The following is a 22,020-nucleotide window of genomic DNA, read 5'->3' on the forward strand; positions in this document are numbered from 1 at the left end:
TACTTGAATATGTGCAAATAAAAAGCTGGGATGGAGGGAAACCGTCTAAACTATTAGCAGTTGTCCCCGCCTACTTTCTTCCACTTCCAGGTCAGGGAGGTGTGTCCAAAAGAAAGAAGGAAGCAAATGCCGCCGGCATTCGCACACCTTCCTCGATTTATTACTGCGACCTTTGCATCTTCCGGGTCTCCTTACTCCAGAATCGCCTCTTTAGAAACTCACTTAATCTCTGGCTTTCCCATTCCCACACTCTCTCACTGATTAGTTTCTTGCACCACTGGAGGTTGAAAAATACCACAGAGAGGAAAGGAAGGGGCGGTAGTAGAAACAAGCAAAGCTCATTCCCTGGAGGGCCTCCAGGAAAAGGGTAATTGCCTGCTTTAGGTCGACTACCAAAATCAGTAATTTTGCTCCACCCCCCAGAGCTTCAGTTGCTCTTTCGCTTCCTAATTCCGCAAGAGCATTGGGTGACAGAATTATGGAGAAGCGCCTGCAGGAGGCTCAGCTGTACAAGGAGAAAGGGAACCAATGTTACCGGGAAGGAAAGTACCGAGATGCTGTGAGTAGGTACCATCGAGCTCTGCTTCAGCTGCGGGGTCTGGATCCAAGTCTGCCCTCCCCGATACCTAATCTAGGACCTCAGGGCCCGGCTCTCACACCTGAACAAGAAAACATACTGCACAGCACCCAGACAGACTGCTACAACAATTTAGCTGGTAAGAACAGGGAGGAAGGGCGGGTAAGAATCTCCAGGCAGGTACACGAAAATCTATGAACATTTGGAAAAACACTGACGGGCTTTCCTGCTGTCATCTAGTTATTCTGCCATGAATTGAAATGTGATTCCGATTTACAGGGCTCTAGCTGAGTTTATAGAACGACAGTTCTCGGACTTATGGAGTTTATGAAACAACTCCTGAACCCCACCCCCAGATTCTGATTTAATAGATCTGAGGTGGTGCCTACTATTTATTTGCATTTTCTAACCGACTCCCAGGTGATGCTGATAGGTTTAGGGAATTTTGCGCCCAATGGAGAATACTGAATTGATATTGAGAGTATTGTTTTTTTAATATTTGAAATACCGGAAGGAAGGCTCTTGTTTCAGCTGGTGTAAGTCATTCTTATCTGATGCTTTGGGTAGTCTTTCCTTGTTTTCCTCTTACTTGTAAATCAGCTGGCTAATAATTTGGGTAACTAGTTATCTGCCATTTCTAGACGGCCTTGGGTGAGGAGATGAATGACTGGAGTTAGGATCACTGGGATGAATCTGCTAAAAGAAGGGAGACTTCTTAGGTCTGTTCTGTGGCAAGCAAACTAACCATGGGACAAATTAACTTATTTTTTAACATTTTTAAAAGATTGTTTAAAAGATTTTATTTATTTATTTTTAGAGAGGGAATGGAGGGAGATAGAGAGAGAGAGAAACATCAATGTGTGGTTGCTGGAGGCCATGGCCTGCAACCCAGGCATGTGCCCTGACTGGGAATTGAACCTGCGATGCTTTGGTTCGCAGCCCGCGCTCAATCCACTGAGCTCCACCAACCAGGAAATTAACTTATTTTTGAAGTATATTAAAACATTCTAACAGTCCAGGCTGAGGCCGTAAAAGTTATTAGGAGTAGTTTTTACACTTTGTAATGGTTGTTTAAAACTGATTTTTTTTTACTACAATACTCATCAGCTATACTTTGGTGAAAATCTAGCTTTTTTACAGTGTGTGTCCAGTGCTACTCTTAGACTCAAGTAATAAAACTAGCAGTTATAGTAGCTAATGTTTAAATTCAATAATTTTAAAAAATATTTTATTTATTTATTTTTTAGAGAGGGAAGGGAGGGAGAAAGAGAGAGAGAGAAACGTTAATGTGCAGTTGCTGGGGGCTGTGGTCTGCAACCCAGGTATGTGCCCTTACTGGGAATCGAACCTGCGACACTTTGGTTCACAGCCCGCGCTCAATCCACTGAGCTACGCCAGCCAGGGCTCTAAATTCAATAATTTTTATTGGGCGCTGAGGTTCCCTGCCCTCATGGAACATATATTCAATGGAGGGAGATGAACAGTTAACAAAAAAGCAACATGTATAAGTTTTTTGAAAATAGTAAGTACTGTGGAAAAGAAATAAAGCAGAAAATGGGTGCAGTGAGCGCCACAGACATGGGGGTGTGCACTTCGAAAGAGTGGTCAGGGAGGGTTCACTGAGGGGCTGCTTATGAAATGCACGAGGCAGACACTGTTTGAGCCCCTTACGCAAATTAACCTGTTTTCAGTGTCGCAACAACCCTTTGAGGTGAATTTAAGGAAACAGTCAAACAGCTGGTAAGTGGTGGGGCTCAAGTTAAACCGAGGCAATTCTTAACTCTACCCCCAAGTCCCTATTGCAGAAGACTGCACATTTCCCTTTTCCATTATGAAAAGGCAGAATAGGCCTTAACATTGCCTGCTAAACAGATTTGTGTGTTGAGGTCCCATTAGACAGTAGGGTATGTATCGGGGAACTGACTAGAAATTAGGGAAATGGGATGTTGGAGAGATGGGTACGTATGTCAACCCCCAGGTGGACTCGAAGGCAGCGACTGTGGCCCACCCATCTGTAAAGTCTCTGCTGGTGGGTGCTTGGCCGGTGCTCCACAAAGACTCACTGAATTACCAGTTTTCACCCGTTGACTGCCTGTGACATGTTGAGCAGTGTATTTAAAATATCTCTCACTATACAAAAATCCTGCAAGGTTTTTACAATTATCCCCATTTTGTAGAGAAGGGAGCCAGATCATTTCACTGCTTAAAATCCTCTAATGGCATCTCATTGCACTTAGGAAGAAAATCCAAACAGTCTGGCTCCTCCATACACTGAATTTGTAAAGTACATTTCTGCCTTCCAGCTCTGTAGGGTCTCGTCTCCTAGGTTAGAAAGCTCTGTCCCTTGAAGGACCCTTGTCCTTCAGATTGTGGCTCAAAAGTCACTTTCTTAGAGAAGTCTTTAGTACCCAAGCTGCACTCTGACCTCATTCACTCTTTCTTAGGCAGTGCTGGTTTTCTCAAAGCACTTTAAAAAAATTCGTTTGTTGTATATTCCTGCTACTTGGGGACTAGGATGCAAACTCCGTTTACTCATCAAGATGGAGGTCTGGTTCCTCTCATCCTGTTCCTAGCTCTGCCTAGCCCTTGGTCAGCACCCCATAGCTAGTTGTCAAATGAATGAATGAAGCTATAGTAATGGGTTAGCTGACCACATATCTGGGGAAATATCTGAGGACAACTCTGTGACCACTTGGTGGTGATGTTGTAAAGGGGATGCAAACCGGCCCTTTAACGAGCTCACCAGCCAGGATTCCCTGTGCCTAGCACCATGCTGTAATTGTGCTGTGTTTGATCCCACACTTCTGGAATAGGGAAACATTTCCTGTCTTAATTAGAAAAAAAGCAGAACATTGACCTGATCATTGCCTCCTTTTGAAGTATATTAAAACACTCTGCCCTGGCTGGTGTAGCTCAGTGGATTGAGCTCGGGCTGGGAACCAAAGTGTCCCAGGTTCAATTCCCAATCAGGGCACATGCCCAGGTTGCAGGCCATGGCCCCCAGCAACCGCACATTGATGTTTCTCTCTCTCTTTCTCTCTCCCCCTTCCCTCTAAAAATAAATAAATAAAATCTTAAAAAAAACAACAACAACATTCTAACTGTCCAGGCTGAGGCCACAGAAATTACTAGGAGTAGTTTAAAAAAACTACTTCTATCATATTTGTATGTTGAGGTGCCATTAAATCATCCAAGGGATTAGTGAACTAATATATAGTCAATAACAATGATGATGTTGGAGTCAGAGTCTTTGGTTCAAATGTCTTCCTCCTTCCATCCAGAAGCTGTGTGATCTCGGACAAGTTACCTTACCATTCCAAGCCTTCATTTCTTCATCCATCCATTCAGTGGAGGTGGTAACACACACTGATCTCACAGGGTGCACGAGAGGATCAAACAAGCACATAGCACAGTGCTTGCTGTTGCCTCGCGTAATAATTTTCGTCTGTTTGTTTTGCCTCGTACCATTCATGGCAACCGCAGTTGTTAACAACGTTGCAGCACAAGAATTGTGGTGAAGTGGAATGTTCAAGACCCAGAGCTGCGGGTAGGAGAGACACAAGGAAGAAGAGGTTTAAATAAACTTTAAAGTATATTATCAGTTTTATAGATGGGCCTAACCCAGCGCTAGGTACACGGTAGGCACTTGGTAGACACTGAAGTAGACTGAAGGTGTGTAAAGCTCTTACTCTCCACTGCATCCCACGCTTAGAAGAAGGTCTGGCCCGGGGCAGACACTCACGTTGATTTGCTGGATACGTGACTGTTGTTGATGTCATTCTGTGTTCGCTGCTGCCTTGAGTTGGCCAGTGGGATTCAGTGTAACAAGGCCCTCCTCCCTCTTCTCTCTTCCTTTCCTGTGGCCCCACTAGCCTGTCTCCTCCAGATGGAGCCGGTAAACTACGAGCGAGTGAAAGAGTACAGTCAGAAAGTCCTAGAGCGGCAGCCCGATAATGCCAAAGCCTTGTATCGGGCCGGAGTGGCCTTTTTCCACCTGCAGGACTATGACCAAGCTCGGCAGTACCTCCTGGCTGCTGTCAATAGGCAGCCAAAAGGTGAGCGAGGAGGGGATTGGAGCGGGAAGGGCAAAGATTGTCCTGTTCAGGGGGTAGCTGTGGAGGGTGGTTTTGTTTTATTTTACTTTGGCAATTTATTGAGCTTTTTGTCTACATTTCGCATGGCTCAAAATTTAAAAAGTATAAAAGTGTACAATGAACAGGCCTTATACTCTTATGTGCTTGTCACCACAGGAGAGCAATATGGTATCCCCTCCGGAAATCTTTACGCTCAAACAGTCGCACACGTGTAATCTCTCCTCCCCCTGCCCCCCCTCCTTCAGTGAAAGAGGTTTTAAAGCTTTGTATTTCAAGTCTCACTTCCTAGATGGAGACTGAAATAGGATCCAGTGAATACACTTGATAATCCTCATTTCTGCTAGCTCTCCAGCTGGGGTCTGGCTTTTGCTTAATCAATTTATTCTTTATCTCTCAGCTAACCCCAGATATGACCTAGAAAAAGGCCTACCAAGACAGAATCTGAAACTTGGCACTTTGTTTCCAAGGCGAACAGGATATTGTGAAGCAGATGGGCCTGGGTAGGGATGGCGGACTCGTGCCTGTGTTGACGGCTCAGCACTGAACGCTGTCTCCCTGTTTGCATTCTGGCTTACAGGCTAGAAGTAGGGGGTCCCCGCCCATTTATGACAGCACAGTCAAATCTCACTAACTAAGTGAGAAAGCCACTATGAATTAATAAAGATATCGAATATGAGCCACTTGTCCATGTTACTTGCCTTCAAGTACATAGATTAACTGGCTTCCAGGTACAGTATCGTTAGTGGCTCTGCGAGGACAATAACTGTTTCCTCAAACTCCCTTTCATCATAAAATTAGCAACCGGCCCAGACCTGTATAGAGATTTTTCAGAAACCCAAAGTGGTCGTAATGAGATTTACTATTGCGTGGAAGAGTTGTAATGTATTCAGATCTTAGAAGGATGAAAGAAAAAATGGAAGTATGTTAACACTCTTCTCCTGCCCCTCGGTGAGGTCACGCTCTAACGCTCTCGACTTGCCCCCTTCGCCCCCTTCGAAGATGCCAACGTCCGGCGGTACCTCCAGCTGACACAGTCAGAACTCAATAGCTACCACCGCAAAGAGAAGCAGCTCTACATGGGCATGTTCGGTTAGCAGAGAGGAGCGACGCTTCTCCACCTGAACTTAGGTGAACCGATCAAGACCCATCCAGTGGAACCTGAGCCTCCCGGGAGAAGTGAACCCCATCCCTCTGACCCAGGTGGATTTCTGTCTGGTTTCTACTTCGGCCCAAACCCCTAACTGCTTACTGAGTCTGCCTCTTTTTGTTTTTGCCCCTCTGTATGTTTGTAGAGCTTTCAATACGTGGTATCCTGGGGGACACTGGCCCTGAGAAAGACAACCAGGAAACACTCCTCAGCCATGGGTGGCATTAATCGTATCTACGGCACAGATTTTACTGATCGGTGTCATTAGACGTGTGGGTACGCAGAGGAGAGGGCTGGCAGAGGAGGAAATGATGATGGACAGGAAGGAGTTTCTTCCTGTTTCCTCAGATGCCTTGAGCTGAAGTTTTAGGGGCCAAAAACTGGGCGATGTGTACCTTTTGTGAAACTAGACAACTGTGAATTGGGCCCGTATGTGTTGTTAAAATGAAAGATTTGAAATTAACCAAGTAAAGTAATTCCTTATTCTTCTTAATATTTTGTACACATTCAGATTCCCCCCCTATAAAAGTATGTCATTGCTATTGTTTTTCTTGGTAATTTCTAGTCATTGCTATTTATATTTAGCTTGTTAATATAGTAGACTTATTTAATTTTTCATTAAACTCTTCTATTTTAAGATCTCTGGAGTCAAGCATTTAAATATTTATTTAATAACCCTTAGTCTTCATGCTACAAAAACACCCAAGTAAACATTTCAATTTTTAATAAGTGCATATAGTATGCTTGTTTGTCTAAGACGCTTAGGAAAGGCAGACTGCTGAGTCTTCTAGAAAGAATGCCGTAAAGCAGCAGAGTAAAAACACAGATCTGTTCTTTGCCTGTCTGCTTGCATGTTGCCAGAGCTCAGTTCTCTTCCAGAGGAGGCCGACCATGAGGAAGGGATCTCCTTTCTTAGTGCCTTTCAAGCCAATTTTAAAACTGCCTGGAAGCTGCGATCTGAGGCGGCCGTGCCTCGGCAGGAGGCTCCATCCACCAGGGAGGAGCTCCTTGGTCATTCCGCTCACTTGCCAGACGCCCTGTCCACAGCGAGTGAGTTCTGCGGAGTGGGCGGGGCCGTCTAGCACCGCCTCTGCCTCTGAGTGGAGGTGACGGTAAGCATGTGTCATCAGCCATCATACAATCACAGACGGTTTTCAGGAAGAAAAACCGTAGTGTTGCCAAATGTACGTGAGTTCTGCTCCGTTTACCAGTAACGCCTGGTCTCCCGATGAACTGGGCTCCTCTGCGTCTCCCCTTACCCTTGAGTAAAGCAGCCACCAGCTCACCACGAAAGGGTTTTCTAATAATCGTGAAGAAGTGCAAGGACAGAACTAACAGAAGTAGAATATTTTATTCCTCTTCCGAGCCTCTTACATTTCTAAGTCTAGATTGTTGACAAAATTTTGTCGTGATGCAGTTGTTTGTTTGGGGCTTGTTTTGCTTTTCAATTTTATCTGTGTGTGTGTTTTCAAGACAGTGTTACAGTGAGCTATCTTCTACATCAATGAGGAAAAAATAAAACTGATATTTAAGAGTGGATTTTAGAAATTTATTGCATGCATCCTTTTATTGGCGTTGCTAAGAGACCCCAGTGGTCAGGCCCATGTTGCAGTCCTTCTTCCCAAGGCCAGCTCCTGATGGAGCGGTTGATGAGCAGGAGAGTGGGCAAAGGAAGGCAGTCCGACTGGGTCTGGAGGAGGTCCGGCAGGCTCACATCCTGAAGGAGTTGTCCAAAGGTACCAAAATCTCAGTACTGAGGGGTGTGCATGGGGGGGGAGGCTGCACACCTCCCCTGACCCTAAAGGTTTCCAGGATTGGAGTTTAAAGAAGGCATTCAGGGCAGGTGTGAAGGGTTACACTTTGGCACATAGGAGATAGTGTAGAACAGTGTTCTCTGAACTCATACCCACCCCCTTCCCAATTTTGCCAAAACCATGTACTACCTATACTACTATTTAAATGTTATTTAAGTATGTATTTTTAAAGGAGCCTTTGCACAAAGGAGTATGTTAGATGATACCATGGGCATGTCAATGGCAAACTCCACACTGTGAAACCATGAGTAACTTAATTTCTTCAATAAGTACATTGCAAGGAAAAAGAGAGGGGGACCTATGGAGTAAAAGAGGCTTAAGAGATGTCAGCCAAATAAATGGGACTCTACTTTGGGTTCTGATGTGAAAAAAAAAACCAAAACTAAAAGCTTATGAGACTGAAATAATAGGAGAAAAAAATATATATATCTTCCCAGTGTCTAGTACAGTGTTCCTAAAAACCTTGGAATTTGGATTCTGATTGGGAAAAAAAAAGGCTTATGAGACATCCTGGTTGGATGGCCCAGTTGGTTGGAGCATCATCCTGTACACCAAGGATTATGGGTTCAATTCCCAGTCAGGGCACATGCCTCAGTTGCGAGTTTGATCCTAGGTCTGGATGCATTTGGGAGGCAACCAGTTGACATTTCTCCTATCTCTCTCTCTCAAATCAATAAATGTATCCTCGGGTGAGGATTTAAAAAAAAAGTTTGAGACAATCAGGGAAATTTGAACAAGAATTATTGTCAATTTTGCCGAGTATGATAATGTATTCCAAAAGTTCTTTTAGAAGTGCATACTGAAATTGCTTACTAATAAAACTAGGATGGGGACTTGAGAGCATATCATATCATTTGTCATAAATAAAGAAAATGCTTTACAATAAAAAATATATGTGGAAGTAAAACATCTTTGTCAACATTGGCTTTGGAAAAATCAAAATCAAATCCAACGTGGAATGGGCTGAATTGGTGAGTTTTGTGAAGCTGAGCTTTGCCAAATGCCTGGGATTGAAGGGGCATTAGCACTAAGTGAAGGCACACTTACAAAGTAGCCAGTTAAAAAAAAAGAAATGAGCCCTGGCTGGCGTAGCTCAGTGGATTGAGTACGGGCTGCAAACCAAAGCATTGCAGGTTTGATTCCCAGTCAGGGCACATGCTTGGGTTGCAGGCCACAGCCCCCAGCAACCACACATTGACGATGTTTCTCTCTCTGTTTCTCCCTCCCTTCCCTCTCTAAAAATAAATATGTAAAATCTTAAAAAAAGGAAATGAAATCCTAACCTAGAAATAAGTCTTTAACACTGGAGGGAAACAAGTGGTTGTCTGAAAACTAAGTCAGAGTATAACTCAAAAGCAAAGCAAGTAACTCCTCTGCGTGGAACTCTTCCTAGGCTGGGGCCTGGCCTGTCCCCTCCTGTGAAAGGAGGCTGGTCTTGGGCTCAGTAGAAGGAAGCATCATCCAATGATTAGCGCTCTCCAGCAATAGAGTTCCTTTGGGGACAGTGTCTCAAACAGGAATAACAACTGGCCAAAGGAGGATCAGTGTTGGACTAGAGGTTGTGTGAGCTGACCTGTGGTTCCTTGAATCCGCTGATGGGACAGCCCATCAAAAGCAGTGAAAGTTCTAGATAATTCTCTTGACCACACCTTCACAGACAACAAAATGTTCCTAGCACCCAGCAGATAGATAAAGTGAGGAGACTGTGGCCTTATTTGTGTTGGCTGCTGCTTGAAACATCTTGAAAGTTCCTAACGGCCACCTCCAATAAAGAATGCATCTCACGTCTAAAACTAATATAATATTGTATGCTGACTATAATTTAAAACTTAAAGAAAAGAATGCATCTTATAGCCCTGGCTGGCGTAGCTCAGTGGATTGAGCGCAGGCTGCAAACCAAAGTGTCACAGGTTCGATTCCCAGTCAGGGTACATGCCTGGGTTGCAGGGCGTGCCCCCCAGCAACCACACATTGATGTTTCTCTCTCTTTCTCTTTCTCCCTCCCTTCCCTCTCTGAAAATAAATAAAATCTTTTTTAAAAATGCATCTTATGCTGGGAACTGAAAGCAAATGATTGCTTTTCAGGAGAATTTCACCAAGTAACAGATTCTTCTTAGCTCGGTATTACGAGCGGCTGAGACAGTCACAATGGTTCCGGTTAAGCCAGGAGTTCTCCAGGCTGTCCAGAGAAATTATGTACATTATGTACACATGTGGGCCCATTGTGTCTTCCTTTTAGGAATTCATGTTCTAAGGCAATCAGTTTTTTCTTTTTCTATAAATACATAGTACGTATCACATACCATAAAATTCACCCTTTTGAAAGCAACTGATTCTTTTTAGGCATTCTGATTATTTATTTATTTTTTTATTTACAAAATTTTTAAATTTATTTTTATTTTTTAAAGATTTTATTTATTTATTTATTGAGGGGAAGTGAAGGAGGAAGAGAGGGAGAAAAATATAAATGTGTGATTGCCTCTCATGCACCCACCCCCTATTGGGGACCTGGGCTGCAACCCAGGCATGTGCCCTGACGGGATCAAACTGACGACACTTTGGTTCACAGCCTGCGCTCAAACCACTGGCATTCTGATTTTTTATTTACTCTAGGAAAGACTGGAAATGATGTGTCACTCAGCCAGAATACGTCTTTTTTTTTTTTCTTTTTTAAGTTTTATGTAGCCCTGGCAGGTGTGGCTCAACGGATTGAATGCTGGCTTGCGAACCAAAGGGTTGTCAGTTCAATTCCCAGTCAGGGCACATGCCTGGGTTGAGGGCCAGGTTCCCAGTTGGGAGTGTCTAAGATGCAACCAGTCGATGTATTTCTCCCTCTCTTCCTCCTTCCTCCCTCCCTTACCCTCTTTCTAAAAAGTAAGTAAATAAAATCATTTTTAAAAAGAGAAAAATTCAGGAAAGTTACTCCTATTTTCACTTTTTTCTAAATTTTCCTCCCTGCTTTTTTCAGACTCAATTCCTCGTATGCCAGAGAGAAGGGTCTGTAGGCCGCCTCTAGACCGCCCCCTCCAGCAGCAGTCTTCCTCAGACTGGGGCCGGCCCTTCTCTTACATTCCTGGAACTCTTCCCCATCCCCCCTCAACACTCCAAACTCCCATTTCTCTGCGGCATCTACTGTCAGCAGTCGCCTGTGTGACCGCAGGTCAGTAATCCCACCTCTGGTGGCTGTTGTCACACTTTCTAAGGACGAGTCTCTCATCTGGAGTTCCTTGCTTTAGTTGTCCCAAGCACCCATCATTTTCACACAAAAGGCCCTCAGCGCCGCCCCCCCCCCCCCCCCCCCCGAGAACCTGCCGGGTTTAGGTCTCATGTTTAGAGACCTCAGTTCGAATTTACAACAGGTAGGCAAAAATGTCAAGTCGTCAATACAGTATCTGTTTTGGCAACAGCCAGCCCCTTCAAGGTCTTTCTACGTGGAAAACAGAGGGAACGGGGTGAGGACTCAAAGCCAAACAGTCGAAAGGACAGAAAACAACTTGTAGTTCTCAATGAACTATTTTCAATATCGTGTTAAATCTGCACAGTGAACATGGTGTTTTAAGTCACAAGCCATGGTTCAAATTCTGGCTTGCCCCTTACCTAGCTCTGTGACCTTGAACAAGGGAACTTTGATTTTTGAATTTCAAGTTTTCTTGTCGGTAGGGAAAAAAAGAGGGGAGCCAACACCTCTTCAAGTTGTTGAGGATTAAATGGGTATTTATATGAAGTCCCTAATACAGCCCAGTACACAGGAGCTCACTACAACAATAACCCATAATTGTGTAAGATCCTCTAATTTGCATATATTCCTAAGCAAAGTCTACATTGCCTTCTGCCTCTCACTTCTTTCCTCATAAGCGACCTGATCCCCACCCCTACTCAAGTACAGAGGGCAAATTCTCGTAAGGTCTAGAGGAGAGGTATGAAAGAGTCAGGAGTCATGCAGGTTTGGGGAAGAAACCAGCCAACACCAGTGCAATGAGATACTTTCACTGCTAGCTTTATGGTCCAGAACTCGGAGGGAGAACAATTATAACCCGGGAAAACTCCCAGTGCCCTTGGAGAGGAGCTGGCTGAGATGCTCTGCCCATCAAGGTCCTGCTAGTTGTCTGGGTAAAGGAAAGGACAGCAGGAACCTTCAGCCTGGGCAGATCCATCCTGTCATCAAGCAGGGGAAATGAGATACTTCCAACCTTTTGTGCTGCTGCTCCATCGATAGCAACAGCAGGCCTAGCATCAGCTCACATTAGTTTTTGGGGCCAAGTACAAAATCTTTGGGTGGCCCTCCACCAGAGTTCTGTCTGTCTGCTGTAGGGGAGCCAGGGAGGGGCTGCACTCCTAGGAGGGGGCCGGCCTCTGGATCCGGTTTGCTGCGTTTGGCCAGGTCCTCATTGTGAGCCTTGCGGATGTGGCGGTACAGGTCCCCTGACTGCGTGTAGCTGCGCAGGCAGTACCGGCACTCATAGGGTCGCTCACGTGTGTGCACTGTGGCGTGGCGCCGTAGTGTGTAAGAGCATGAGAAGGTCTTCCCACATGTCTTGCAAGTGGGAACATCCTCAGTAAAAACACCGAAGCTTCCTGGTGCTGCTTCATACTCAGAAGGCAGGTAAAGTGGCTCATGTAGGGTTGAGGGTGCAGGCAGGGGTGGGGTCACCAATCCTCGCTGATACTGTGCTGCACCTGGCACCAAATGGTAGGGTAGGTGAGAGTCTGGGGGCAGAAAGTGGTCACTTGGCCCCACCTCCTCTAATCCTGCTGCCCTTGGCTCCTCAAAAGCCTCTTGCTGGGGGGGCTGTCCGCCATACATTGCCCCTCCAGGCGGGAACAGTCCCTCAGGCCCCTGAGGCTGTTCCTCTGACAGATCCGGCTCCTCATCAGAAATCACAATAGCTTCTACTTTCACTTGGACCAGTTCAGCTTCCGCTGGGGCTGGAGCCTGGGATGGGGCTGGGGCTGGGGCTGGGGCTGGGGCTGCAGCCGAAGCTGGGGGATAAAAGCCTTGCGATGGTGCTCCAGTACCCCTTGGCTCCGTCACCCTCGAACTCTCAGAACCCACAAGGGGAGCCAGTGGCTCCACTGAAACTGCTGGGAGGCCAGAGAAGTAGTTTGCAGGAATGTTCTCTGTGGAGCTACTGGGGCTGGCAAGGGAGACGTCAGCCACTGGTGGAGGAGGTGCCCGCAGATGCAGCGAGTCAACCTCCACTCCAGGCTGTGTAGTGTCAGCCCCACCAGGCACTGGTGGCTCATCTGGAGGACATACAGTAGGTGAGGGAGCCGCAGGTCCTTTCCATTCCCCTTTGGCCCAGTGGCCTGATGTCTCAGCAGATGCCACGGAAGGCTGAGGGCCCCGGGAAGTGTTGGACAAAAACTCCACACTAGGGGCCTGTGAGCTGGTTTCCTCCTCCTTCTTGGTACTGTCTGCCTCTGCCAGGGCCCGCGCCTGCAGCCGCCGCTTACACACCTTGACGATATCATTCATGTGCAAGTAGCTGGCTGCTGCCAGCACGTCTTCCACAGGGGTATCCCCTCTCAGGACCAGCTGGCCAGCATACATAAAGTCCAGAAGCAGCCCAAAGGCCGGGGCCGTGACAATCTCGTTGTGGATGCACACCAGATCTCTCTTGTCCAGCTCCCGCTCTTTGTAGAAAAGCTGGAAGAACGGGCTGCAGGAGGCCAGCACAGCCCGATGGGCCAAGAATTGGGTGCTACCCACCATCACGGTGCAGTCACAAAGAAAACCCTGGGACCGCTGTTCGCGAAGGCTCTGCAGCAGCTGCTGGCTGTGTTCTGGGAACTCCATAGCACCCCACAGAGGGAAATCCCCCACAAAGATCCCCACCAGTGGTTCCCTGGGAAGAAAGGACAGTGGGTTAGGGCACATAACCTCCCCAGAAACCTTAACGATAGCCCTGAGCACTGATGGGCCATCCCCAAACGTCTGAAAACTGCCTTGACCCCCAAGACGCTCGCTTAAACTACTATCCTTTTCTCCCAGGTCATACCCAGTGGTTTCCTTTAGCCCCGCCCCCACACTTAACCTTAGCAGCAGGCCCCGCCCAGTTAACGATAATCCCGCCCCGGAAGTCCCGCCCCCCTAACCAGCCTCCGCTTCCTGGAAGCCCACCCAGTGGCTTCCAGCTGCTCCTCTAACTAGGAATCTCTTTCGCTCCCAGGCCTTCCCGGGTGGTACCTCTACGCCCCACTCCGGGAACTCCCTGAGCCTCTCTCTCTCGCATTCCAGGGGTTAAGGAGTCCTAGGGTGGAAACTAGAAGAGAGAGCTGATCCTTCACCCACCACCGAGCAGCCACTGGGCGAACTCCGCCCCTTCCCACCTTCTTAGATGTAATGGGCGCAAGTTTGCCTTCTCTTGTCACGGATTGGTTCACTGTCCACTAACCATCCTTCCTCTTTGAGCGGCGTTTCCAAGTGGGTGCTGGTGTCCGTCGCTCAGGCAGCTAGGCGCTGGATTGGTTGGCATTCCTGTCTTCAACTTTAATTCCTCGTCCCTCCTTCTTTGCTTCAGAGCCCTCTGGATTGGCTGAGCTTCTACCTGAAGCAGGGACCCGGCTTTAGGGACCAGAGCGCGACGAGCTTTCGAGCCAGCGCCCGGACCTCCACTTCGCAGGCTGTTGTGTTGCGTCAGCTGCAGGGTGGCGGGGAGCAAAAGAGCCAACAAGCTCGTGTGGCACTCAGGAGTCCCCTGTTTTTAGACCCTGCTCTGCCGTAACCGGGAGCAATAGCAACACTTCTTTGAACTGTAATGGTCTCTCTCTGTCCCTCTCTCACTCTCGAACTGTGACTGCCTTTAATGTTCGTTACTGCTTCGTTCCCCTCAGTCTGACGGTTCGGGCTCGTGACTCAGTAATGGTGGTGTCAGAGAACTAGCAGCTGCGTGAATGCTGTCGTAGTCCCTAGCCTGAACTCTATAGTCAACGTACAATAAAGAGATTCCAGTACCCTCCTGTCTTGGAGCATACTGAGCAGGAGCTGATAGGAAGGGAGGAAGCGGGCTCAAGGCCCTAAAATACCCCAGGATGGGAGAATAAAGAGCATGTATACTTTCGAAGAAATCTTTGGGCAATCGAAACCTTAGACAAATCGAAGAAAACCTTAGACAATCGAAGAAAAGGGCTGTAAATTCAAAGTTAATGAAACCTGCCTCTTCTCTGACCAGAGCAATGTATTGACAGGGCTATCAGGGGATTTGATTCAGTGCCTATAACCCACTATTCACCCCTTCACCCAGCACACTAAGCACTAAGCAACCTTCACTTTGCAGCCAAACCTTCCAATCAGACCTAATCAGAATCAGGGGCAGTTCATCCACTGTCCACCCTTGTACTAGAGACATGCCAGCCACACTGGCCTCGGCTTGAGACCCCAGCTCTTCAAGATGTTCTTCTAAGCCATACAATATTTATTGTGTAGGAATTAAAACTAATATAAGTAACATTTTTATGAAAAATTATTTTTTTAAATGTAGTGAAAATATGGCATTGTTTTATATTTTTCCAAATTTCTTTAATGTCTGGCTTAACAGAAGACAGTGAGCTTCTGTTTTCAAGCCATTATGAGATACCGTTTTTGAATACATGAGCAAAATCTGGCCTCACACTGGTGGGTAAGCATGGGATTTATTGGCCACAGTGAGGAGTTTGTATTTTATGCTTAGTGTATTGGAAGTCATTAGTGGGTTTTAAGAAAGAAAGTGTTCTGATATGATTGCTTTTATTTTTATTTTTTTAAAGATTTTATTTATTTAGAGAGGGGGGAGGGAGAAAGAGAGGGAGGGAAACATCAATGTGTGGTTGCCACTCATGCACCACCTACTGGGGACCTGGCCTGCAACCCAGGCATGTGCCCTGACTGGGAAGGAACTGTGACCCTTTGGTTTACAGGCCGACACTCTATCCACTGAGCCACACCAACCAGGGCTGGATCTAGATATTTAAAATTACAGTTCTTTTAACCTCTGTGCAAATCTGAAAAAGGTATCCCCTCTCTGGTCAATACACCCTAATGGCCACCACAGCTTAATAAAACAAGTGTGCCCTGGTTTAGGCCTGTCTCACCCCCAGGAGCACCATTCAGCAGGGCACAACTTGGTGGCTTTGCCTCTCAAAGCTGGGTCACCCAGAGCTATAGGATGCCAGGAGGCACATCTTTCTAGAGTGTCATTCAGTCAGTTAGATCTTTTTCTTTTGTATAAAAGCTTTTATTTAGGAAATAGAGGTATTAAGCTAGCATACACAGATTATAGCACATGAATAACTATGTGTGAAATTTAAAGCTAAAACCAAAGGCATTCTTACTTATAGGAGTAACTTTACCCCAAGGAAAAAGGTTAAAAAACTTTGCTTCAATGTGTCTATTGTAATTTTAGAAATTAGAAAAATATCAACCATTTATTTAGCATTTATTAAATGCTAAGAATGTGCTAATGATATAATCTCTAATTCCACAATAGCCTTTCTTATCCCCATTAGAGAGAGGGCTGGGAGCAAAGGGATTAGGGCTCAGGGAGAGTTTATCATGGCCAACCCATGCCTGGGGAGCTCAAAGAGATAATAGTAGATTCATTATGAGAATGATGCTCACTCAATCCACATTTGTTAAGTTCCATTATTTGCCCAGCACTATTGTAGGTGTCAGAGGTTCACTCAGTGATGCAAATAGATACTGAGCACTTGCTTGTGTGCCAGGCATGGTTCTAGGCATGGCGGATATGGAGGAACACAGCGATGAGAATCCCTGTCCTTGAGGGAAAGCAAGCAACACACACATGTGTAAATGAATAAGATGACTCCACATAGAAAGAAAATAAAACAAGGCAAAACAACAGAGGAATGGCTAGGATGGGGCTACTTGAGCCAGGGCAGTCATGGAAGCCCTCTTGACAGGGAGAATGTTGAACTTATGCCTAAGGTTGAGATGGGCCCTCTCCCATCCGCCCCTGCCCTACCAGTTGAAAATCAGAGCTTAGAGCATTTGAAGCAGGGAAAATAGCAACAGCATGGGTCCTGAGGTGAGAGAGGAGGCCAATGTGACCGGAGTGGAGAACGCCAGAAGGAGGGAGGCAGAAAATGGAGTTGGCTGGGTCTGGCCTCTGCCTGGTGGGCCATGGCGATGATTTCATTCTAGTGCCTAGGGAAGTGCCATTGGATTCTAAAGTAGGCCATTGGATTCTAAAGTAGGGAGTGACATGGTGTGACTTGAGTTTTGAAAAGATCACTCTTGGCAAATATGCACATGAAAAGGTGTTCAACGTCATCAGTCATTGCGGAAATGAAAATTATTATAACCATAATGAGATACTACTACACAGGTATTAAAATGGCTAAACAAAACCAACAAGAAAACCCTGCTGAAAATACCAAGTGATGCAGAGGATACCACAGCAATGGAACGCTTATACCTACACATGCAATTATATGATTAGGGAGTGATTAGCTTCAAGTATTTATCACTAGTGGTTTTGACTCCAATTACAATGTTTTCCCCGCTCCCCCGCGCACACATCCAAACAATTCTCATATACTTTCTGGGGGTTCTTCAATTTAACTGAATTCTGATACTATCTACCTGGGAGTTTACATAAATGCACTCTGCTAAGGCGCGTTATTTATGCCACCTTTCATCAATTCCGTTTAAAAGTACTAATTGAGCATCTATTCCGGGCACGGTTAATTTAAGAGAGCCGGCAGTTGGACGGCTGGTCTGCGGGGATGGACGGGGCTTCACGGAGTCTCCGCCTACGACGCCGTCCCATCCGGAAACTGGGTTGGGGCGGTGCGTGTGTTTCCGGTCGCGCGGGAGGCGTTGCTGCCTGGAGAGGTGTAGATTTAGCTGCTCTCCTAACTCGTTTGGGAAGATGTTCTACCACGTGAGCAGGGCACCGGGTGGCGGAGGGCTAGGTCAAGAGAAGAGAGGTGGGGTGCCTGGACCAGGGGCCGCTTCTTGCCCTGTCTTCCTGCTGTGCCTCGCCTGGTCTCCATTCCACTTTCTCCGCAGATCTCCTTGGAGCACGAGATCCTGCTGCACCCGCGCTACTTCGGCCCCAACCTGCTCAACACGGTGAAGCAGAAGCTGTTCACCGAGGTGGAGGGGACCTGCACTGGCAAGTGAGTGCCGCACTCTGTGCTGCCTGATCAATAATAAGCATACGGCACCCTATGTTACAGCCCCTTCCCAACTCCTACTCATTATGCCAAGTCCTGACACCTATTCTGGGGAACCCTCCCACATACTCCTAGGCGCCCCATGCAGTCCGTTGCTTCCTGCTTTGGGTTCCTATGGCGCCCTCTGCAAAGCTGAATCACAAGACTCTGTTCCATCAGCTGAGATTGGTTATTTACTCCGCAAACGTTTCTAAAGCTCCAGTTGTGTGTCCGCTCCTGTGTCGGTCCCTGGGAACGATGCAGTGAGAGACAGAATGAGGCCAGCCCTTGTGGGGCTCACAGTCTGATCACTGTGCAAGTGTCTGCTCTCCGTCTGTGATTCTGCTGGTTTTCTCTATCCCCCATGCTCAGGGACCTGCGGTGGCCCATCTCTGGGCTCTGCACAAGCGGACTCGCACATGGTGACGTGCATGAGCTGGGATGAGCAGAGGGCTGTGGAGTACTTGCCCTCCATCATTAGGATAACCTGGGGTGTTCCTTGCATGCAGGTTCCTGAGCCTCATCCTATCACTACATAATCTTGACTCTCTGGGAACACGCCTGGGAATCTGCATTTTAATACATCCCACGTGATTCTGAGGGTCTCTTGGCTCAAGGACTGCAGCGTTCTTGGACATTTATTGTGAAATTATGAGAGCAGTGTTTGGCGTGACAGATGCTGACCAGTGTCCTGTCTTCTTTCTTGGTCATTAAGCTTTCTGGGAGCAGGGGTACCATTTCCTGTTTGTGCCGGCCCCCTGCCCCCAGGCTCACTGACTTTTGTTGCAGACAGTCTGGAGGCTCTTGTCACACACAGCGCCTTTCTCTTTGTCATCCTCCTCGCAGGTATGGCTTTGTAATTGCTGTCACCACCATCGACAATATTGGTGCTGGTGTGATCCAGCCAGGCCGAGGCTTTGTCCTTTATCCAGTTAAGTACAAGGCCATTGTTTTCCGGCCCTTTAAAGGGGAAGTCGTGGATGCTGTTGTCACTCAGGTCAACAAGGTGAGACCAAACGTAGGGGAGGCAGTGGGGTGGTCCCTCAGAAGATGTGGTATGGGGCCCAGCTTCATTTGCTAATGGTGTGTCCTTGGCCAAGCCACCTCCCTGTGCTTCAGAGTTCTCACCTGTCAGATGGTATGGCCTCACCCTACCTCACACAGGGGCATATATGTTAATATGAAGACTCATAATAATGGTAGCTGCCACCGATTGAGTAATTACTGTGGGCCAGGTAATGTGAAAAGCCTCACAGTGACTCTGGGAGGTGGGTGCTTTTATTTCTCTTTTTTTTTTAAGATTTTATTTATTTATTTTTAGAGAGGGAAGCGAGGGAGAGAAAGAGAGAGAGAGAGAGAAACATCAATGTGTGGTTGCTGGTGGCTGTGGCCTGCAACCCAGGCATGTGCCCTGACTGGGAATCGAACCTGCGACACTTTGATTCGTAGCCCGAGCGCAATCCACTGAGCTATGCCAGCCAGGGCTCTTTTATCTCTTTATAGAAGCTTAAGCTTAGAGAATTTAAGTCTAGTGGCCAAGGCCATGTGACCAGCAAGGGTTCGGGCCCTGGACAGACAAATTCCAGGCCTCAGCTCTTCACTGCTGTACTATATCTGCTTAACTTAAAATGAAGTCTCGAAAAAAAGAGAGGTGAGAACAAATGCTACAATTCTGATTGGTTTCAAAACAAGGAGAATTGATTAGGAATTAGGTAAACATGGGAAGCTTAGGTGGCTTCTGGAGACAAGAGAAAAAGCCAGGATCACGCTTTTTCCTTCTAGGTTGGACTCTTCACAGAGATCGGACCTATGTCCTGCTTCATCTCTCGGCATGTAAGTCTGGGCATGCTCAGGGGGGCGAAGGAGAGACACGGGTTCATGACCACCTAGCGGAGCATCCATTTAAAGTGCTGACCCCGTCCCGCTTCCTTTTTAGTCCATCCCATCAGAGATGGAGTTTGACCCTAACTCCAACCCGCCGTGTTACAAGACGATGGATGAGGTGAGTGGGTAGGGAGAAGTCGGTGCGAGAAAGCAGGGAATGAGCCACTCTGAGGGGGAGTACTGGCTGGGGGGCACCTGAGATACTGTCCCCTTCTCCTCTAGGACATTGTGATTCAGCAGGATGATGAGATCCGTTTGAAGATTGTGGGGACCCGTGTGGATAAGAATGACATCGTGAGTCTTTTGCCTGCTTCCTTCCCAGTACCAGGCAGAGCCCGGAGCCATTGGTTTCTTGCCACCTAGACATCATGGGGTTTTTGTGCTCCCCTGTCGTGAAGAGGGGACGGGTGGGCGGAGGGCCTGGGCCTAGGAAGGTTAGGGAGTAGCTCTGTGCTGGCTTAGGCTTCATTTCCTTTTTGCCTTCCCTCCTACAGTTTGCTATCGGCTCCCTGATGGATGATTACTTGGGTGAGTGCCTGACTGTGCACGCCAGGGTGCTTGCCTGGGGAAGGGCTATGTGAGTCCAGGGGTGGAGATGGGATTTAATGCTTGAGTCACCGATGAAGGAAACTGTCGTGCCGTCTGCTTGGCAGATCCAGGATGTGTGCCCTTTGGGGTGGGAGGTGCACTGTTTCGGCTGCTCCGAGCTCTGGGTGTAACTCATGTGCATTTCCTCTTCTCCTAGGGCTTGTGAGCTGAACACCAGGGCCTCCTACCTTGTTTGGTCCTTGTCTAGGAGGTGTGATTGTCGCACTTCCCATGTTGTCCAGAGGCCCGGTCTGGCTGCTGTTGGGGGGAGGTGGGGCAAGGAAGGTTCCTTGTCCCAGAAGGCATCGGCTCTTCTTACAGTTTAGCCGCCACTCGCAGATTTTGACTGTGCGTTCTAACCATAAAAAGCCCTTGGTTCTCATGGGAGTGTTATCTTCTTTCTTTGGTAAGAACAGCTCTTTTTCAAAAGGCCGGGGTGCAGTTGCTCGCTAGACCCTCTTTGCTTGGTCTGATGCCTCGGCCCCCCAGAGGATATGACTAACCCTTATGCGGGGGTCTAAAGTCGACCTCATTGATGAGAAGGCACTGATGTTGTGTCTCTGGCTTCCAGCAAGTGATACTATCATTAGAGCTACTCCGAGCGCCAGTCTAGTTTCCTAGTATTTTCCCTTCCCTCGCCCTTAAAAATAACCAAGAGTACAGCTGGGGAGAGGTGAACGAGAGGATAGTAATAACACAGGCTGCAGGGTCCCAACACCGCCCCTTCCTAGGATGGGTACATAAACACCAGAGGCCTTTCTGTGCTGAGCAATCACTGTACTAAACTCAACCGAAGGTGTGAAATGGCTCATAATCTCCTTCGGGGAACACTAGAAAAATATGTGAAATGACTACAAAATATTAAACACCACCCTCGCTCACACTCTGCCTTTGCAATGCTGTTCGTCTACCTTGGCGTGCCTTTTCCCAGCCTGCCCGCTCACTGCCCGATCTGGCACATCTCGGTCGGTCTGTCCTTTTCATTTGCAGCTTTCCTCGACTTGCTTGGGAGGCAGTGCTGTGCAGTAGGAAGCCTGGTATTTGGACTGACACAGAACAACTGGCTTTGGCCCCAGCCAGGTGGCTTAGGTTTTTCCACTGTAAAATGGGCATACTGCCCTCCTCGGGTGGTTGCTGCTACCGGCAAAGATCATACAGCAGGTCCTTGAGTTATATCATTTCTTTCAACATTGTTCTGTTCAACATTGTTTCACTATAACATTGATGAGGTTCCTTAGCAACTTACTTTCATGTCAGTCTGTCCTAACGTTGGTTTCTTTATATGTCATTTTACTTAAAGTCGAAGAACCTACCAACCACATTCAATGAGGACTTAGTATAATGCAAGTGGCTGGCACAGAGCCTGGTCCATAATGGGCATTCAACTCGATCATAATTACTATTAGACAATGCCTGTAAAGCAATGGCAATCATCCAAGGTGATTTTGGCCCCCAGGGGATGTTTGGTGGTGACATTTTTGGATATAGCAAGTGGGTAGGGGTGTTGCTGCCTTCTAGTGGGTCTAGGCCAAGGATGCTGCAGAACATCGTATGGTGTATAGTGCAGTCCTCCACAGTAAATAATTACTTGGCCTCTGATGTGAGTTGTGCCAAGTTCCAGAGACCCTGATAGGAAGCATCTAGAACAGGGCTCGGGACACAGTGAGAATGTGGTTCTGTTCACCTTGCCTTCTCAACTCCTGGACCACGAGAAGCTGTTCCTGTCATACCTCTGGAATGGGTCAGGAAACATTCTTTTGT

General features: G+C 47.2%; 3 protein-coding genes across 6 annotated transcripts; 2 read left to right on the forward strand and 1 right to left on the reverse strand.

The window, feature by feature from the left end:
• The first annotated feature begins 91 nt into the window (after positions 1 to 91).
• Positions 92 to 7,357, forward strand: TTC9C (tetratricopeptide repeat domain 9C). Its single transcript, XM_028516189.2, has 3 exons — positions 92 to 716; positions 4,450 to 4,632; positions 5,671 to 7,357. Exons 1-3 carry the CDS (start codon positions 479 to 481, stop codon positions 5,763 to 5,765), a joined length of 516 nt encoding a protein of 171 aa, XP_028371990.1. The 5' UTR covers positions 92 to 478; the 3' UTR covers positions 5,766 to 7,357.
• A 3,971-nt stretch (positions 7,358 to 11,328) lies between these two features.
• On the reverse strand, positions 11,329 to 14,523 carry ZBTB3 (zinc finger and BTB domain containing 3). 4 transcript variants are annotated; one of them, XR_004904031.1, is made up of 3 exons: positions 13,820 to 13,948; positions 11,770 to 13,478; positions 11,329 to 11,713 (listed from the first exon to the last, which is right to left on the reverse strand). XR_004904031.1 is itself a non-coding variant. In XM_028517253.2 (2 exons), exon 2 carries the CDS (start codon positions 13,427 to 13,429, stop codon positions 11,876 to 11,878), a length of 1,554 nt encoding a protein of 517 aa, XP_028373054.1. In that variant the 5' UTR covers positions 13,430 to 13,478; positions 13,963 to 14,523; the 3' UTR covers positions 11,329 to 11,875. The 4 variants fall into 4 exon arrangements, 3 of the variants coding, with proteins under 3 accessions (XP_028373054.1, XP_035885504.1, XP_028373053.1); XM_028517253.2 differs by lacking the exon at positions 13,820 to 13,948 and adding an exon at positions 13,963 to 14,523 and having other exon boundaries at positions 11,329 to 13,478; XM_036029611.1 differs by having other exon boundaries at positions 11,329 to 13,478; positions 13,925 to 14,036.
• A 2,876-nt stretch (positions 14,524 to 17,399) lies between these two features.
• On the forward strand, positions 17,400 to 20,644 carry POLR2G (RNA polymerase II subunit G). The gene is made up of 8 exons (XM_028515869.2): positions 17,400 to 17,513; positions 17,642 to 17,751; positions 18,634 to 18,793; positions 19,570 to 19,620; positions 19,724 to 19,789; positions 19,894 to 19,965; positions 20,166 to 20,199; positions 20,417 to 20,644. Exons 1-8 carry the CDS (start codon positions 17,502 to 17,504, stop codon positions 20,428 to 20,430), a joined length of 519 nt encoding a protein of 172 aa, XP_028371670.1. The 5' UTR covers positions 17,400 to 17,501; the 3' UTR covers positions 20,431 to 20,644.
• Positions 20,645 to 22,020: the final 1,376 nt, after the last annotated feature.

This window comes from Phyllostomus discolor, chromosome 6 (assembly GCF_004126475.2).
Source record: "Phyllostomus discolor isolate MPI-MPIP mPhyDis1 chromosome 6, mPhyDis1.pri.v3, whole genome shotgun sequence".
Lineage (NCBI taxonomy): Eukaryota > Metazoa > Chordata > Mammalia > Chiroptera > Phyllostomidae > Phyllostomus > Phyllostomus discolor.

What these genes read in the sequence shown, in the direction of transcription:
- TTC9C (XM_028516189.2), top strand. Translation starts at nt 479, where the DNA reads ATGGAGAAGCGCCTGCAGGAGGCTCAGCTGTACAAGGAGAAAGGGAAC. An exon ending in CTGCTACAACAATTTAGCTG is followed by an intron (nt 717 to 4,449) that starts GTAAGAACAGGG and finishes TGGCCCCACTAG; the next exon opens with CCTGTCTCCTCCAGATGGAG. An exon ending in TGTCAATAGGCAGCCAAAAG is followed by an intron (nt 4,633 to 5,670) that starts GTGAGCGAGGAG and finishes CCCCCTTCGAAG; the next exon opens with ATGCCAACGTCCGGCGGTAC.
- ZBTB3 (XM_028517253.2), bottom strand. Translation starts at nt 13,429, where the DNA reads ATGGAGTTCCCAGAACACAGCCAGCAGCTGCTGCAGAGCCTTCGCGAA.
- POLR2G (XM_028515869.2), top strand. An exon ending in GAGGGGACCTGCACTGGCAA is followed by an intron (nt 17,752 to 18,633) that starts GTGAGTGCCGCA and finishes TCCTCCTCGCAG; the next exon opens with GTATGGCTTTGTAATTGCTG. An exon ending in CCTGCTTCATCTCTCGGCAT is followed by an intron (nt 19,621 to 19,723) that starts GTAAGTCTGGGC and finishes CTTCCTTTTTAG; the next exon opens with TCCATCCCATCAGAGATGGA.